The sequence below is a fragment of the Chironomus tepperi genome, unplaced genomic scaffold, assembly GCF_022539635.2.
Source record: "Chironomus tepperi strain 1889 unplaced genomic scaffold, CSIRO-AGI_Ctep_v1 contig_85, whole genome shotgun sequence".
Classification (NCBI taxonomy): domain Eukaryota; kingdom Metazoa; phylum Arthropoda; class Insecta; order Diptera; family Chironomidae; genus Chironomus; species Chironomus tepperi.
The window spans coordinates 4626105-4646765 of record NW_027226207.1 but is presented as its reverse complement, the minus strand read 5'-3'; the positions used below and the strand labels follow the sequence as shown (position 1 = coordinate 4646765).

General features: G+C 26.9%; 1 protein-coding gene across 1 annotated transcript in view; it reads left to right on the top strand.

The window, feature by feature from the left end:
- Positions 1-20661, top strand: part of slo (calcium-activated potassium channel slo) — a 70702-nt gene that overhangs the window by 14443 nt on the left and 35598 nt on the right. Inside the window, exon 7 of the mRNA XM_070635213.1 lies at positions 13760-13851. Coding sequence (XP_070491314.1) covers positions 13760-13851 — 92 coding nt within the window. The remainder of the gene's footprint in view (positions 1-13759; positions 13852-20661) is intronic.

Here is a 20661-nt window from a genome sequence, read left to right as displayed (position 1 = left end):
AGGTTTGAATGTCTCGCAAAATTATCATACTTGAAGAAATTGCGCACTTGTGAATTTTTTGTCGAGGAAAGGTCTATTAAAGGCAGAGAAAAAACAGCTCTGAGCTGAATTTTTTCGAATTTGATTAGCAGTAGATTTAATAATAGAAAATGGAATTTTCCACACTGTCTTATGGTAAATCTACTGATGTGATCACAGTTTCCATTTTAAAACTTCTTAATTAACTGATGGAAATTTAGTAGATTAGTTGACAGTTAAGGCTTCTTGAAAACTTCAATTTAGAGATTTTTCATAAGGTTGATGGTGAAGATTGCCTCTAGAAGCTTGCTTAGTTCAATTATTCACAATTAGAGAGGCTAGGATAGAAAGCTAGTCTGAAGTGGAAGCTATGACTGACCACGTGATTCAAATTATTTAAAATTGTTGAAAGAAGTCATTGCGATTCTAATCGTGTTTTCCAGTTGCGTATTAAAGTGAAGGGGCGTTTTGGGAGTCAACCTCCAACCCCTTTTGAAGCAATTTTTCAATTTACAAGAGTTTTTCGTGAAAAACACTCTCAACTTTGATGATCCTTACAAAAAATCAAACCCTCATGCCCCCTCCCTACTCAGAATGGCTACGTCTGTCACACCCAGATACATCCATCTTCCAGATTAGTCAGACCACTTCCTGGTGTTCTCATATTCTTTTCCAAGAATTGAGCTTTTGCTAGACCGTTTATAGATCTGACACATTATAATCAATAAGCCTTCTGGGGCATATTCAGGAAAGAGTGAAGGATTAGTTGTCATATAAGACAAAATTGAAATCTAAGATTAAATCTAAAAACTAGAAACTTCGCTCCATCCCATTAAATAATATTGCATAGCATTCAAACCTTGAATTATATTCACAACCTAAAAAAAATAAATATTGTCAAAAAAAATGTGATAAAATTAAATGTACAGAAAAAAACAACAAATTTTGCATGTAAAGTAACAAAAGAAAACAACAAAAAAAGTCTTTAAGATCCTGAAAGGAAATCTTCCGTAGTTTATAGAAAAAGCTTCTTAAAAATTTGTTTATTTTTTATATATTTTTTGTCATTATTTTGCTCTGTAAGTTGCGGTGCATGTATAAAAAAAACTATGAGAATCTATGGCTGTTGCAAACTTTTTCTTTTAAACTATCTACTAGATAAACATTTTTTTTTTATATATTTATTGGGTTAAAATTAGTTCATATTTTTAAAAAAAATCAATCACAATGCATAGATGCAGCAATTTGAAAATATAATCATAATAAGGATCAAAATTCTGGGAATTTTTAAAAAAATTAAATTAAATTTGTGTGCTGTAGTTTTAGAAATTCATTTTATTGACTTAATTTTTATATCTCAAAAATCATACTTCCCCATATCTAACATCTGACATATAAAAAAAAATAAATTTTTAATTTTTAATAATTCGTAATCAACAATATAATTCAATGTGTGTGTGTACATATGTGTAGGCAATGTTTGCGAGCTCAATTCCGGAGATTATAGAACTTGTTGGAAGCGGCTCAAAATATGGTGGCGAATTGAAGAGAGAGCATGGAAAGAGGTATAAAAGCATCAATACCGCAAAATAATTTGGTTCAACAAAAAAAAAAAAAAAATTATTTCAGTCAATTCTGCCTCTTCTCATTCCTAAAATACAATCAAATAATAATAAATAAATAAATTTGTTATCTTATAAATCTATTGAGATTACTTGAGAGATGCTAATACAATATGTGGCTGTGCAATTTTTTTTTTATATATATATATTCTCGTCTCCCCTTTCTTTTTATATCATCATCCACCATTCCATCTCTCCCACAAATATTATATTTTATTTCTATTTCTACTTCTTCATATTCTTTATTTTATTTCTTATATCATTGAAATATTGTATTTTGAGAATAAACTCGATTGCTGTCGAGTTGTTTGTTTCCATGTGATATTTTTTTTTATTATCGGCAGGGTTGGTAGCTGTATTATGCCTGCAGTCGATTATATTTGAAATTCAGTTAAAATCACAGGCACAGACAGCTTTTCTTGTTTGTTGCGAAGGCAGGATTTTGTGACTAAAGCTATTGACCTAGATAAATGTGAATGAATGACGTAGATCATGCACGTCAACAAAATTTGTTTCTTATTTATGACAACATCTGGTGTTAAGACTTTGAAAGAGTTAGGCAAGAATTTCTAGTTTGGAAACTTCTTTTACTTGAACAGTCTTATGTCCTTGACTGGTCTAGTCTGAACCTTAGTTACTTAAGGTATCGAACAGTCAAGATACAATCTGGTTCTAATTTAGAAATGTGGACAAATTGTATTGATCGTGTCCGTGCTGTTTTGCCGTTAAATAGGTTAAAACAGCTGTTATGATTCTTGATTTCTTAAATTCAACGAATTGTTAAGAATTGTCGAGATTGTCTTGATTTCGATCCCATCTCGAGAACCTTTAATCAGGATATCGTTAGATAATCGCCACATCTCTTTTGTATGTTTCATATAACACTGCAGCGGTGTCTAAAAGGCTATATTGTGGTGCTTCAGTAAGTTACTCGATGTGATAAAAATAAATGTTGCACTAGACATTTGAGTTTCTAGGTCAAGATTAAAAAATTTAAATTATTTCATTCCATGACATAGACAGGTCTGTGTCAGATTTCCTTTGGACTCAGACACAAGGCAAGATATTGAAACTGTCCTTGACAGAAGCATTAAAGATGGAAAAAAAAATTAAAGCTCCAGCATTACCGACTGGACAAAATTACGGTATAATTAGTAAATGGCAATTTAATGTCCAGTTGCTGTCTTTTGTAAGATTTGTAAAGTCAAAAATATGAATAGATTTAGCGGTATAGACGACACAAGTTATCTGTGCCTCTGATTTTATCTGTGTGACTAGGCAGCAGCTATATAGTAGATGTAGCTGCTAATTTATAGACATTTGGTTAACAACCCTGTAAAGTTTTTTTTTTATGATTTATCCCATAACTATTTCTGTTTCCATTTCTATAGTCATTCAGTACCTCTAGGCTATTTTCATCTGCTTAGATATAGTCTGTTAACCCCTTCTTTCAAGATATTTTTGTCTCAATAATTTTGTTCATTTTTCATTTCTTTTTTAAACTATGAAATCTATTTTCTTATAGATAGTTTATAGTTTTTTTTTACTTTTTATTCTTTTTTAAAAAGTTTGAAATAAAATGTATCGTAAAATAATAATATATTTCTTTTTCAAGTTATTTTTAAGTTTTAAAAAAAGTCTAAAAATAAATCATTTTTTTTAATTATTTTAAATTCTTTTTTGAATAAGATAAAATGTATAAATTTTGTAATAATTGGCGAATTTCATTGTGCTAACTAATTCATTATAATTTTTACTTATTGAAAATTGTTTTATTTAATGTCAATGTATATAAAATGTTATTGTAAAAATGACAGATAGTCAGGAACGAAAAAAAACATCTAATTTTGGACATCATGAGATTTTTTTCTTTTTTAATTCATTGTGTTTTGTAACAATTTTTTTTACTTTTCTTTCCTTTTGGTTTTTTAAAGATTTTTAAAAAAATTAATTTATTTTTGTATAAAATTGAATTTGATTTGGAAAGTCTCTTTTTTCTTATGGAATCTTGATGCCCCTCCCTTGTTGCTAAATACTCCTCTGTTTTGTAATTTCTTTTTTTTTAATTCTATTCTTTGAAATTCCTTTTTTGAATATTTTATTGAGGTTAGGAACTTTCAAAATGAAAATGTGGTTAAATTATCGATTATCGTAGTAATTGGATTGAATTTTTTCAGATTTTAATATAATTTGAGTCAATTATAAAGTGAACCAAATGTCTGGTGACATTCACACATGTGAAACATATTTTAAACACGTGGAACACGATTTGAGGATGAACATCTCACTATGGGCCAGAATTAAAAATTCTTTCAAAAATTATTTCTGTTGCTTTTATGATAGTCCCTATATTACCCTATACAATGGTAGTCAAAAAAGTTTCCAACTCCACAGCATGTAGGAGAAATAGCACTTTGAAGTTAGTAAGTCGCCCATTTTCAAGTATCATTCAAATTGATCTCACCGATTACTGTATTGATGAATCTTTTTGAAACTTTTTTTGTTTATTAGCTTAATATAGATACTTAATTTTGAGATATAAAAATTTTTCCCAGGTATCGGAAAATTATGTGAAAAACTTAATTTTTCTTGAAAACCACGTGGTCACAATACTTCCGTTTGTCTAGCTCATTCCTAGTGGAATTTTATATTCTTAATTGTTCTTTATATTAAAGATATTATAATAATCTACAACTTTTGTGAACATATTGTGTAGTTTTGTCCAAGTTCTGATAGTGAAAAAATAGCTTTTTCCTAAAAAAACTTCAATTTTTCGACAAAAATCGCTCTAGCGCTTCAGGGCTATAGATGGTAGTGGAATTTTATTTCAGATTTTGAAAGCTCTCTGTTACTACTATCAAACAAAGCAATAAAATAAGAGTGCGTTCTCTTGGCAAAAGGCACTTTTTTGGCTCTGAAAGTCACATGTCACGCACTCCTCATATAGAAAAAAATTCATAAAAATTTTGGATTCAAATTAAATTTAATAATTATAGTCTAGATTGATAGATCTATTCAAGGCGCATATTTTGAGTATAAATATGTCATGTTTTGGTCCAGTTTTATGGTCAAAATTTCAAAATTTCGTTTTTTACTAAAATTTTTGAGAAAAAAATAACTTTTTTCTCGAACTCAATGAAACTTGTTCAAATTTTTTTTAAAAGTTGTATTTTTATGTGTATAACAACTTTTGTTCTGCAAGTTCTCATAAATATTTGATTTTTGGCCTGAAATTTTGAAAAAACTTAAAAAAAATTCTATTTTTTGGGTATTTTTTGAACAAATATTACGAAATCTTATCAAATATCAATTTTTAACATGACATAATTGACTAACTTTATGTTTTCGAGGATGATCTTTCATTTTCCGATGAGAAACTTATAGGTTTTCATATAAAAATGTTCTAAAAACTGACTTTAAGTAGTTCGAGCAAGGAGATCAAAATATTCAAATTCACTTTTCCATAGCTAAAACTATTCAGATGACTTAAAAACTTTCTGAATTCATTTATTATTGTAATATTGACTAATTTATGGCTAGTTTTAGTAGTAATAATAGCTATTTGATCAGATTTTAGTAATTTTAGCAATTAAAATTCAACAAATAATTTTTTTAATATTACAATCTTAGATTACACAAGATCACTAAATTTCTCAAATTTCTGACTGAAAGATCATTTTTGACTAAATTTTGACCCAGTTGCATAAAAGTGTTACCACAAAAATGCTTCAAAAAGCATTAAAAAGCATGGTTAACTGTTAGTTCATTTTGAGCTTTGTATGACTACTAAATCTTGACTTTGTTCAAATATTTAAACTTTTTCATCAATCTCTGCCCAACCAGACAGATAACAGACACTAAATATAAGCAAAATAATAATGGAAACTAAATTTGGACGTGATTTATATTTTCCTAAATTTTTTGGAAATTTCTGTTTGTTCAGTCTCTAAAATCCTATCATATAACTATTATTACTACTAAAACTAGCCATAAATTAGTCAATATTACAATAATAAATGAATTCAGAAAGTTTTTAAGCCATCTGAATAGTTTTAGCTATGGAAAAGTGAATTTGAATATTTTGATCTCCTTGCTCGAACTACTTAAAGTCAGTTTTTAGAACATTTTTATATGAAAACCTATAAGTTTCTCATCGGAAAATGAAAGATCATCCTCGAAAACATAAAGTTAGTCAATTATGTCATGTTAAAAATTGATATTTGATAAGATTTCGTAATATTTGTTCAAAAAATACCCAAAAAATAGAATTTTTTTTAAGTTTTTTCAAAATTTCAGGCCAAAAATCAAATATTTATGAGAACTTGCAGAACAAAAGTTGTTATACACATAAAAATACAACTTTTAAAAAAAATTTGAACAAGTTTCATTGAGTTCGAGAAAAAAAGTTATTTTTTTCTCAAAAATTTTAGTAAAAAACGAAATTTTGAAATTTTGACCATAAAACTGGACCAAAACATGACATATTTATACTCAAAATATGCGCCTTGAATAGATCTATCAATCTAGACTATAATTATTAAATTTAATTTGAATCCAAAATTTTTATGAATTTTTTTCTATATGAGGAGTGCGTGACATGTGACTTTCAGAGCCAAAAAAGTGCCTTTTGCCAAGAGAACGCACTCTTATTTTATTGCTTTGTTTGATAGTAGTAACAGAGAGCTTTCAAAATCTGAAATAAAATTCCACTACCATCTATAGCCCTGAAGCGCTAGAGCGATTTTTGTCGAAAAATTGAAGTTTTTTTAGGAAAAAGCTATTTTTTCACTATCAGAACTTGGACAAAACTACACAATATGTTCACAAAAGTTGTAGATTATTATAATATCTTTAATATAAAGAACAATTAAGAATATAAAATTCCACTAGGAATGAGCTAGACAAACGGAAGTATTGTGACCACGTGGTTTTCAAGAAAAATTAAGTTTTCACATAATTTTCCGATACCTGGGAAAAATTTTTATATCTCAAAATTAAGTATCTATATTAAGCTAATAAACAAAAAAAGTTTCAAAAAGATTCATCAATACAGTAATCGGTGAGATCAATTTGAATGATACTTGAAAATGGGCGACTTACTAACTTCAAAGTGCTATTTCTCCTACATGCTGTTGAGTTGGAAACTTTTTTGACTACCATTATATAGGGTAATATAGGGACTATCATAAAAGCAACAGAAATAATTTTTGAAAGAATTTTTAATTCTGGCCCATAGTGCATCTATTTTGTTGAAAAGAGAAATACTTTAAGAATATTAAAAAGGTTGTTTATTTAGTTTTTTTTTTTGTGATTTAGGGGTTCACTATTCAGGGGCGTATTTAGAGAAAATAGTGAGGTTAGGGTTTGGGGTGTTAAACTCTAGTTGCTTATAAATTGGTTAATAATTGTGATTTTAGATCAGATTATATGTGCTTTGCTTATTAAATCTTTAATTTTCAGATTAATTAATCTACGAAAGGTGTAGCTGGTAGATTTGATCGAACAAATTTAAAACTAACCTCCAAATTCTTGAATAATTTCTGATTACATTCTTGCCCATTGAATTTGTGACAATTATTATGAGAATTCAAAAATTTATTTCTTCAATTTTCTCGAGTTTTTGAGTAAGAAATCTCGCAACTCTTGCCAATGCCCCTAGTCACAAATACGTACATCTTAAATCTGGTCTTAAGTCAATCTGGTGTACAAAATTCAAATTGACATTTTCAGACACTTTAAATCATTTTGAAAGTTCCAAACTCAAATTTAATTACAAATATATTCAATTAACTTTTTAAAAAAAAAATAATTTTATTTAAGTTACTTATTAAATCTCAAATACCTTACTATCTATATTTAAAATTGCAATTATTTTCAAGTATTAAATTTATTTAAAACAAAACTAATTCAAGCGCAACTTAGTATATTTATCACAGATTAAGTACTACTAAAAATAATTTTTGGATTCAGGAGATTTTGACTAATGGTTAAAAATAATTTAATTAATATAAAATTGTAACGAAATTGATATTTAAAAATATTTCAATAATAATGTATTTATAGAGTTTTCAAAATTATTAGAAATTTTTTTTGGAAATATGTTTAAGGATTATAAAAAAAATGTATTTTTAATTAATTAGAATAATTTGGGTAGAATTAAGTAATCAAAAAGACAAAACAAAAAATCAAAACAAAACAAAACAATCAAAAAAAATATGAAATTATTGAAAGAAAAATTATAATAATCTAAATAATTCATATAATTTCCCAAAAGGCGGTCTTTGCCTCATGGATTCCAGAGATAACAGAACTTGCCGCACAGCGTAGCAAATACGGTGGAAAATATAACAAGGACGTCCGAAAAAGGTACACAGGAAAATGTTGTACCAAATAATTAATTTTCTTTTTTTTTTACTTTAAAAATTATCATTTTACCTTTTTACTCTTATGAAGCATTATCATTTATTTTTACTAATATTATATGCTATGCAAACATCTAAATAAGATTTTTTTTTTTAAATTTTCGATGAAATTGAAAAATTTTTGAGTGCAAATTTTTTGAGAGAAATTTTTCAATTTCATAATAAAAACAACACTTAGATAATATGAATCCATCCGAATAAGTGATAAACCTTTAAAAAATTTTTAATTTCTTTGGTTTTTTTCACGTATGAAGCTCAAAAGATTTTGTTTTAACTTTTTTTTTGATGACTAATGTAGTTTTTTATAACTCAAAATTTTTTTAATAAGAAATCAAATAACATTTTACATTATTTTTTTTGTGTAAATATTGAGAATTTTTTCAATTATTTTCTTATGATGACAGAACTACATTAGAGAGCTTTTACATTTTCCTGATTTTTGTTTAAGTTTTGAGGTATAATTTTTTGGTCTTATTAGGGTTGGGGTTATCGTCGTGGTTTCATGAAAGTTGTGGGCAGAGTTTGAAGTCGACTTGGATTTTGAATTAAAAAGTCGATTCAAGTCAATTCGAAAAGTTGACTCAAGTCGAATCGACTACATACAAAATTTATGTCGACTTCGAGCTCTGGTTAGTAATTGATTTTGTCTTGCGAATTTGCATTCAAATTTTCTTTGGATTTTGAATATTTTGAAGTGGTGTGGCAAGAGTTTTTGATGCTCATTATGAATGTTTAGTGGATTGTATCGTAATGAGTGCCTCATTTAGTGCCTAATTATGAAAGTTTGAAGCATTTGGAATACGTACCAATCTCAAAGACAATTTTATAGTCTGGATTATTCAGTTTTACGTCCTCTATATTATGGAGCACTTGGTCCCGAGTGACAAAAATGAAGAAAACTCTGGCAGCCATATGGACGTCAAATTTAAACATCTTTCAATGGATTTTAATACGAGTGCTATAGTAGATCCTTGAAAGCTCTGTAATGGAGTCAGACTGGAAGCTCTTTTTGTCTAAGCTTCCCTTTGATTTTCCATTACGTATTTGAATCAAGAACAATTTGGCAAGCCACGATCTGAGCCCATTTAAGCATTTGAAATAGAAGAAACAAAGAATGGAAGGCTCTAGGTTTCAAAACTTTCGCCACACCACTCCATTCAGTCAATTTCATGACACCATTCACGATAATCGTCTCTCCCTAATTCTTTCATTTCTCTTTATCATTTTGAATTAATTTAATTTTTAATTCCTTAAATAATACTTAAAATATTATTTTCAATTCGTTATTTTAAGCATCAAAATTCATTGATTTTATGATTTAATCTGTAACTCTATTTTTCTATATATTTAAGGTACATAACAAAAAATATATAAGTTTAATTTATTTTTGGCATCAACCAATCGTAAAATGATAGTCGAAATGGCAATAGCCACAGAAATAAATTCGTACATGTATCCATATTGGTTGACAGCCATGTCCATTTAATTTTTTTTTTTCAATTCATTACAATTATTTGAACTTTTAACCACCAATTAAAATTAAAAAAATAAATAATTTGAGATAAAACTTTTATAATTTTTTCAAAAACAAAAAGTGCGTTGGTTTCTTGGCATCTGCTCATCTCAGCTCTTTTTAATATACTTGATTTGCTTTTCATGCAATTTTGTAAAGATAATACACACACTTTTTCTATCGTTAACAATAACAATATTTATTTTATATAAAAAAAAACATAACCTAAAAAATTGTGCAAAAAATGATTTTTTAAGTTTTTTAAAAAACGTGGTTGATTTTTTTTTTTTTCATAATTATAATTTTTTGGTTAGTTTTTTAATTTTTCTTTATGATTTAATTGACATTATGATTAATTTATCAGGCGTATCTGTCAACATAAAAAAAAGTTTATTTATTGTTATTAAATTTCCATTCATCGTAGAACCATCATCATCACACACTATCGTGTATATAATTATTATATATTGCAGTTTAGAATATTTTTGATGTTTAAAAATAACGAATTGAAAATTTAAAAAGTTTTTATGACACGAAAAAAGAATTAAGATTCAGTGAAAGTTTTATTAATATTTTTCTTGAGATTGTGTTTTATTTGACAATTTTTTTTAACCTTTATATCCTGAAAAATACAAATTTTTAAGTTTACTTTACTTGTTTTTAAATTTTACCTCCCCAAAAACACTTCCTTACCCTTTTTCACATTTGCCATTTTACGGTCATGATACATATATTATATATATTATATATATTTTTTATTGCAAAAAAACTGGTTTTATTTGAGATTTACTATTGATAATTCATTTACTATAGTAGATACATACATTTTTTTAATTGAGAATTTGTTCAAATTACAATAATGAATTTTTTGCTTGCACAGCCTGTATGCCGCAGCCACGCATTTAGACGATCTAATCCATAAAACTTAAAAAAAAATTTTATTCAAATTTTAAAAAATCGAATGACCGATTATTATAGCACTGACAAAATTGACAAAAAATTTGAGTTTTTTTGAATAGAAATAATTTGGAAATTTTCGACAGTGCTAAAATTATTGCATTGACAAAAAAGAGTTTCATTTATGGATTGATCTTTTCCATTTTATTAGATACTTGCAACATTTCCATTTTCCATATATTGAAAATTTGATTGAAAAAAATTCTATTTTATTTAACATAAAATATTTTTCTTCACATATTTTCTAGTTTTTTAACTTCCTTTTTACATCTCTTTTCATTTTAATTTAATTCCTTACTCATTAATGCAGTTTTGTTTCATTTCTTTTTTTTTAAAAAAAAACCTTCAATTTGATTGAATTAATTAGATTTAAAAATGATTGACAAAAACTTAAATTGTAATTAGTTTCAATCCATTTTTCCTTAAAAGAATTTCTGCACAACTTCGTAAGATTGCAAATTTTAAAACTTAAAATAATTGTGAGAGATTAAAATTGAAATATGAGAAATTTTAAAGAATCTAAATTTACGTACAATTAACAGACATAAGAAAGAAGAAGAATGTGTATATCTATAGAGAGTATATATAGAGTTGAGTAGACTTCATTAGATCCAAGAAATCGAACGTCCTTTTTTTTGAACTTCATTTTTACTTAATTTTTAATTATATTTATATTGACATGAAAAGATTTTAATTTTTTTGCAAATTTTGAGAAAAATTCATAGAAAAAAAATTAGTTAAATTTTATGAAATTTTCTTCTACTTTTTGCAATTTTAATTGTAGTCAAATGACAGTTATAGGTCAAATGGGAATTTCTATCTTATGGCTGATTCTGAGTTATTTCTGATCCTACCCATAAGCTATGTCTAGAGAGTTTGACAAAAGTTATAAATGTAGAATGATAATCCAAGGATTAATCATGATAGAATGGATGTTTTTTGAGGATAAAGACTGAATTTGAGATTAATTCTTATGAATTAGAGTTTGAATCTTGTGAATTAAAGTTTGATTCTTATGGATAATCCATACGACATTATTGAGAGATTTGATTCTTTCAAATTAGATTGTTCAGATATTAAAGAAGCTCTCTTAATCGTCATTTAAGAACTAAAAATGAAAAGACAGAAAAAAACTGTTATGAAAAGCTTCTATCCTTACTTATTTCCTTGATTGAGGCGTAAGTATGTCCACTGCCAAACAGAGGCAATATCCAAACCCAACACTTTGCTTTAAAACTCTTCATCCTTTCTGAAATACTCATTTGCTCGACAATTCAGACATAAAAGTCATTTCACGATGACTGTCTTGGTGGCAAAAGATGTGATTTACCTTAATGATACAGTAATGGGCAGGAACGTCTAATATCAACCTTCTTACGCGCTGAAACTTTGATCCGAAAGCGGTTACAGCATCATTGCAGGTTTCCCACCTCCATTACCAAATATGTGTCTAACCAGCTCAGTCTCCTTCTTTAAAGGCTTAAGCAATCTTCCTCACCAATATGGCACTAAGCAGCCTTGACACCCCTCAAACCCTATACCAGTCATTTGACTACGTCTACCAAAATACAAGATGAATAAATCTTTGTATTGTTTTACCACATAGACTGTAAAAATATATACTATATACTGTAATATACTTTTATGTAACATATATCTATTTTTGATAGAAAAAAAAATTTCCAGTAGCCATGAAGAACAATAAATACAGGAAAAACCAAAACAAAAAAATAATATAATATTATGGGGATGATATGAATGAAAAAACATACTTACTTAGTAAATAATGAACATGTGAACAAAAGAAAAAAAAGCATACAAAATTCTTAAATTTTAATCAACATGAAATATGTATTCGGTTTATTGATTATCAAATTTATTTTAAATTCATGTATCGTTTGCTCATGGAACAATCTGGGTGATTTTCTGTGAGATTGTTTACTTTATTTTTTATGATTGGCTATTTTTACCAGCTAAATTTTTACTTTGTGCATGATTAATATGCTAAATTATAAATGCAGATTTTAGTTTAAGAAAAAAGGCTTTGAAAAAAAAAATTAATTTTTCTTTCCATACGAATTCTTTCTTTTGAGTATTTGTGATGTCGTGAGTCGGGACAGAGTTGAATCTTGGAATATTGAGCAATATGATGGTGAATTTGTTAGTTTAAGAGTTAGGTCTCAATGATCAAGTGTTTTGGACGATAGCCATTGAAGTTTGGAATGAAAATGTGGGTTCAAATCCCATTAAAGGCCAATTTCTCTTAGTCATGGGTTCGAATCTCATTAGAAGCAAATATTCTGATTCATTGGTTCAAATCCTATTACATGGCGATCTCTTATTCACTATATTCTATGCAGCGCAAAGGTTTTATCCAGAGCTCAAAGTACATAGACTCGAATTTTGTATGGAAAAGTCGACTAGACTCCATTTGAAATTAGATTCGACTTTAAGCTCTGGTATTATCTGAGCTGATTAAGTATAGAGTTTGTGTCAATATGACAAAGATTCAACGTGATGTTCACGAACATTTACAAATACCTTTAGTTATCATAGGTGCATAAGCAGGTCAACAAAGCTTGAAATCGACTCGAATTGGTTTGAAATAATCGATTCTAGTAGACTCGACTTTATACTAAATTTAAGAAGATTTCTAAGCTCGTTTGAAGATTTTGAAATGACAATTGAAATTTTCTGAGAGAATCTGAAGGATTTCATCAAAAATTTCAATTAAGTCACTCAAAACTCTCGTTTATGCCCTCCAAATTATCAACAATAAATCTTTTTGCGAATTTTAGGGAAAATACTTTGAATTAATCCCATCATAATTACAGTTTAAAATCTCATGAACTAGCTAAAAAGTATTTTAATCAAAATTTCGTTATGTACAGCAGTCTATGAACTATTCAAAAATATAAATTTAATGCATCGCCCAGATTCTTTTATGAGCGAATGACATCAAAAATATTTAATTTATAATTTAATTGTCTATATAATTTTTCTTTCTTAATTACCACACAAAATTATTATGTATAATTTTTAAGTTGTTCGTCAAGAAGAAACATTTCTTTTTTTTATAATTTTTATATGAAAATTTTGAAATTTTTTGATAAAAAAGTATAGAAAAAAAATATATTTTTTATACAAAGAAGACTATGAAAAAAAATTATTACATTCTCATTGTTATTCACCCAAAAATCATTTAAAAAAAACTTATTGCTATTCAGGCGATATTTGCAAGTTGCATTCCTGAGATTATCGATTTAATTGGAACGAGACCAAAGTATGGGGGAACATTAAAAAATGAGAGGGGGCGTAGGTAAGAAGTGTTGACAAACAATAAAAAAAATACAGAAAAAAAAGCAAATTAAAACAAGTTCAGTTGACAAATTGCAAAATCACATTTACATTACTCTTTAACAACTTTACATTATTTACTTATACATTTCACTGCATAAACATGTTATCTTTTTATGTAATTTGTTGACAATCTTTTTTACTTTTCTTTCACTTTTTGTTCGTTACTTAATTTGATTTTTTAAAGTTTTTTAAAACAAAAGAAAATATCCATTCGTTATTCGTTTTTCATTGTACGAAAGCCAGAGCAAAGTAATAAATTTTATTTTTATATTCTCAAATATCTATAATGATGATGATATCTCCCGATCTGCGAAGTGGATGCGGTGTGCTTTGCTGCATTTAAAGTTTTTGGACAAATGATAATTTGAATTGGAATTGTGTTTTTGAAAGGGAGAATTAGATTTGAGGTTATTTCTAGGTTTTTTTTTATTTCGCGTTTTTTGATAATTTTTCAAATTTGTGACCAAGACTGAGGCCAGGAAAGAGATCGAAACTAGAAGAGAATTCTTCAAAGTCTCGAACTCGAGAACTCTTACTTATTTCATTGCTCTTAGTTTTGAATTGAGAATTAAAACTAGAAATCTCAAAAAACTTTAGTAAAGATTAGATTGGAATTCAATTAATGTAAATTGATAATTATAAGTCATTTGAATATATAGAATTGGAAATTCAAATCAGAACTCTATCCATATTCACAAAAATCTTTGGAATTTTGAATCTTATTGCTAGAAATTCATATTAAAATTCATATCTGTTGCTACTGAGCGCATTAAATGTTTAGTTGCATAGTGTAAATAGAAGCATTTAATAGGAAAGTAAATCTGTAGCTAAGCTATCAAACTGAAGATTTTCTTAAAGATTATGGATCGAGTTCTTCAAAAAAAAGTAGTCTTTTGACTAGATTTTGGAAATTCTAGGAAATATTCTATAATTTCCTTAATAGTTTATTGAGGACACTCAAGAATTTAATTTGTATTCTCAAAAGGATACTTACCCAAAAATTAATATATCATACAAATCTGAAGAGTCAATAATCAATAATTTGGATCATGGATTGATATTCGATCGCTTTTCCAATATTCGTTGTTAGAGTATTTAGTAAATTCTTTGAAAAATAATAAGTAAATTGAGAATTGAATATAAGTCATGCTTTTTTTTTGAATTAAACAGTGCAAAACCTTCTATAATACCCGAGACACAAAGTTCTTATGTACCCTTTATACAAACCAACCTCAAACACGATAGTTCCTTTATAATACCACAACAATTCAAAAATATCAATACAAATCATCAATATCTGATTAATATTCCTGCAGCATCGCAAATTCCACTCTCGTATTGTATAAAATTCGGGACAATAAATATTTTTTTGTTCTGGTCTTCGCCATTAACTTTATTTCTGCATATCTTCAATGTATCCTTTTTTTTATTGTTCATCGTTCTTTTTTTTATTTTTATTACTTTTCTCTTGATTTCGTTATATAAGTGTTTTGTCAAAAAAAAAGATAATATATAAAAAAAAGTTTCATGTCAATGCATAGTCTATTTAATAAAACATATATATAATGTATAATTTTTGTTGATGTTGTTGTTTTTAATAAAATTGGTTTTTTGGTGTGGTTCTAAGTGACATATATAAAAAAAAATATATAAGTTAAAAGACAATTAGATGTTAACTCTCTTAATTCTCCTCAAAAACTAATACTATTTAGCTAGAAACTTATAACCTATAATATGTGATAAACTTATTCTATCTATTTGATTGATAAAAAGCACACATACAGAGCTTTTTTTTTGGATAATTTTCAATTAGTGCTGAGATTAATAACAATCATTTTTAGTTTTCTTTATTTTACTTGTTAAGTGCACATTATTATTTAGTCTAATTTATTTTTATAAATTATAGTTTGTTTAAGTTAACTTAACAATTGAGTCATAAATTTCCGTTGATTCTTGTTTATTTTCTTTTACGTTATGTATGAAAGAAATCAGACAATATTTTCCCAAAAATATATACCATATGCGGCATAACGATGCGTCTTGTAAGGGAGAGATTTATTTTTGGCAATGATTCAACTCATTCCGTTTATCGATTAATGTTGATTTATTATATTACACGGTTGCAATGAATTTTTAATAGCAAATCTTAGCAGCACATACCTTACACAGGAATGTAGACCACATAATTTCAAAATATTTTTAGTCCCTATCCTTCTGTTTCACGAGTTTTTTTCATCACTCTTTCTTTTGGGAATGTCGAAAGATAATGATTAAAGTTGTTCAGGAAGTTTCATAAATTTGGAAAAAGAAATTTATGAATTTTAAAAATCAATTGTTTTATGAATGGTTATTGGAATTTATCTAAATATTTGCAAAGTTTGAAACAAACAAACTTAACATATTCAAGGTTACAATGTATCATTACGAATGTGATGATCGATTTAAGTTTTTAAAAACGTTTGAACAAATGGCTTTAAAGTGTTCATTTGATTTCTAAGCGATGGCATTTGTCGGATACTATCCTGATCGTGAATCAATTATAAATTGGAAGGATAAGGACAGAAATATTGAGAGATCATTGTGGTGAATTAAAGTTTCTAGTCAGAATACGAAGTTGATTCTATGAGTATGTATTAAAAAGTTGACTCAAGTCGACTTGAATCCATAATTTGATTTAAATTTGAGCTTTGAATTCTTAAAAGATTGAAAAGTAGACTCGACTTTAAGCTCTGGTTTGAAGCTAAAAATTAAAAGTTCATTGTGGTAAAAAAACGAATATTCAAACAAAAATCAAAGCGTTTGCTTTAATTTGGGATTGAATCGAAATTTAATTTAAATTGTGAAAATCTAGTATACCGTATTAAGTGATTAAGTTTATCATCGATTTGTTTTTAAGGAAAATTAAGGTTTTCGTACTTTATTCTTAAGTGCCGACTTCAGTGCTTAAGGAAACGAAACTATCACGTCAAAAAAGCTTGAGTTGAGCAACTATAGATAACTTCAGTAAACTTCATCAAATCTACTCAAAAAACAATATACTTTCCGTGTTCTACGCGGAAGTTAACTAAAGAATTAATTAAAAATCAGATTTTAATATTTTGAGTTAAAAATTTTTAATTTCCTTTAAAATAATTTAACTTTTGGAAACTTATCATCTTTTAATATTTCAATTAAGTTTCAATCATGTCCATTATTATATTTTGTTGATTATTCTACACATGAAAATGATCGTTATTAATTTTCACAAAACAAAAAATGTTTTTAAAATTTAATAAATTTTTACCGCTTAAATTGGCATTAACTAATTAATAAAATAATAATGAAAGAATAATTTATGAGAGAATAGAAGTCCAATGAGACGCAAAATAAGAAAAATGTATGTGTGTTTATAAATAAAAAAATTCTTTAGGAATTCTATTAGTAGCTATCATTAGAATGACATAATATAAAAGGTACAAATGAGTTATATGATATTTAATTGTAATGTTATCTTCCACTATCTTCTTCTATTCTTCTATTTCTCTATTTCTTATTTTATATCAAAAAAAATAAATAAATAAATATAAATAACTTTTTTTTGGTCTATTCAGCATTGAATATGAATTAAAATAAATGATGTAAACTATCCACAATACCTATTCTATCTTTATTTTAACTATGAGAGAGATAAAGAGAATTAAAAAAGCATTTCCAAGACAATTCTACAGACGAATACACATGAGAAATGAAAAAAATAAAAAAATAATATAAGCAATGTGAAAGCTTCCTATATTTATGTTCTGGCTTTTGTGAAACTCTCAGCTTTTACAATGTATATTATATACTTTAATATCAAAAATAATATATTGATATGGATAGGTGATGTCAGTGATGTAGTAAAGAAGTGTATCGAGGCAACAAACTTAAGATCTAGAATTCAAAAGTACTAGAGAGCTGGTGTATTGAAGGACTAGAGTACTAGAGTTTTAGTATTCTAGAGTACTAGTACACTATATAGAGTACTAGACTACTAGTGTATTAATGTACTAAAGTACTAGTGTACTAGAGTACTACAGAACTAATGTACTAGAATACTAGAGTACTAATGTACTAGAATGCTAGAGCACAAACGTACTAGATTGCAGAAGTACTAGAGTACTAGAGCACTAATGTACTAGATTACCACTCTGTTCTAGAGTATTAGAGTATTAGAGTACTGGTGTACTAAAGTAATAGTGTAATAATAGTTCTAAGATACTAGATCATTAGAATCAAATAGTACTAGTGCACTAGTGAGCTAGAATTCTATGGTCCTAACATATTATCGAAGTAGCGACGTCTTCATACATCGGCATAGTTGCTAGATAATTGCGAATAATCCATCGCTATCAGTAAGGTATCTTGCAGATGATGGATGAATACAATTTAATAGACACTGCAGCTTTAAAAACAAGAAAGAGAAATGTATAAATTCATCTTTAACCATCATTGAAGAGTCCTTACTACGTCACTTTACAAAGTATATTTTTGATATTAAAGTATATACTCTATGTCGTGTCGTGTCGTGTTGTAATCTCTACCTTAGATAGCTCTTAATTTATTATTTTTCTACATTAGCAGCAATCTAAAAAAAGAGTTTAAATAATGCAAAAAAGGGAAAGATATTAATGAAAAAAAAAATATAAATATAAATTAAAGTATATGTGAACATATATTGAGAAATCTCAGAATATTAAAATGAAAAGAAAGAAAATGCGTGGCATATGGCATTTAGAAACATAACAAGCTAGGGTATTTTTTTGAAAGTTTAGTCTTAGATAAGTATATTAAATAGAGTTATTCACTTGTGTTATATTGTTTTTCTACTGTTCATAACAAGAAATAATAAGAAAGTTTTTTTTAAACAGACTTTTTTTTTCTTTTTTTGGGTTGAATTCCATAAATGTGATAACATATTGTATATAATTATTTGCATGAGAGCATTTTTGCTGCGACATATGGCTTAGAAATGGCTATTCAAGAGATTTATAATTCATATTAAATGAATGGTTTTGGGATATTAAGGATATGATGCTTATGAGATTCTATTTGATGAATATTTTCAAGAAAAATGATATTCATTAAGATTTTTATATGAAAATTGCAGAAAAAAAGATGAAAAAAAAAATTTCAAATTTAAATTTTTAAAAAGTTTAAAAATTTTTGAAATTTTAAGAAATTTTGAAACCTTATTTTTAATTTATTTTGAATTATTTTCAAATTTTCATAAGAATTCTAAAAGAATTTGAAAATTTAAATTTCATTTCTTTACAAAAATTATTCAAACCAAAATTCTCAAATTTTCAAATCATTTCTAAATATGCATCAAAATTCAAAATACTCTTTATCTTCTTCAATCTTCTACAACTCAATTTTCTCAAAGTATACAAATCCATCTAATAAATAGTTTCTTCACTTCAACAAATTCGCAAATTCCTTCATAACAGATTATGTACATCGATCTAAGCGAATTTCAGTTAATTTTCAAAAATGAGCGATGATACGAAATGTAAATATTTAACTTTTTTACCCGTTAAAGAATAATATTTGCCAGAATTATAAATCATGTGGTATAAATCGAGGAATAATTAAAGCAGATTTGAAAAATGAACTGGATAGCAAAAATGAAAAGTCGTAAATGAAATCGGTGTTTTGACTCATTTTTTTCTTGATTAATGTGGAATTTGTATGGTGTCTATGTGTGGATGATTTGGATAAAATATACAGTTTAAGGAAAATAAACTAAAAATTCGGATTATTTTGTGTTTTTCAATTGATTTCTGATAATTTAAATTTAGTTTCAATTTATAAAACACAATTTTGGACTTCAAATAGTCTTTAAATCTTTTAAATCATCTAATTTAAATTTTCATTTGTTACAAATCTATTAAGATCCATAAAGACACAATACAAATGAGTTTAAAAAGGATTTATCTGTTAACAAAACAGACTTATAAGCCTAATGTTACACACATTTATGAAATTCAACACAAAAATTTAATTTTGATGATGAAGTTATTAATAAACAAAAGTGAGAGAAATGTACATATAGACAAGTTGAAAAGATGACATTTTGTTAGTTTTAGACTCATTTCAAACGTTAATAGAATCTAAACTTTTTTGTTTCCATTTCTGTTTTTCAAGTGTTTTGTGTTTGAAATGAGAACTTTAAGGTTTAATTTCAGTTTTAAATGTAAAAATGATCCTTACGAAGTTTTTTTTTATAAGAAAGGATTGAAACGTAGTTGAAAAAAATGTGCGTAAATTTATGAAGAATTAAAGTTAAATTTCAAAATTCGTTACAGATCAGAAAATTTTAAATAAGATATAAAAAAATGTTGAAATATTTAAAAATTTGAATTTGAAAAATCGGTTTAAAAATAAGTAAAAACGACTTGTACAGAAACAAAATCTCCTGTAGATGAAAATTAAGTTTTTTTTTTCGATTAATTCTAAGCAAAAAAAAGTATTTTTCTTCATATAGTTTTGATTTCATCATGCATGTTTTGAGAGGAAAACACATACATTCTTTTTTAATCGAAAAATATCAAAGCAAGAAAATCTATATTTTTATCTCTCATGAGGATCTTCTGACTTGCCCGTGTACAATCTCAGTACACGAACATGAAGGTCAAAAGATCTGCACAAGAATCATCATAAAATCTCCTACCCCTCCCCCCTCAGCTTCCAGTTTTTACTGCATGTGAAGTAACAAGTATCAAATTAAAAAGTTGTACAGTTAGTTTGACCT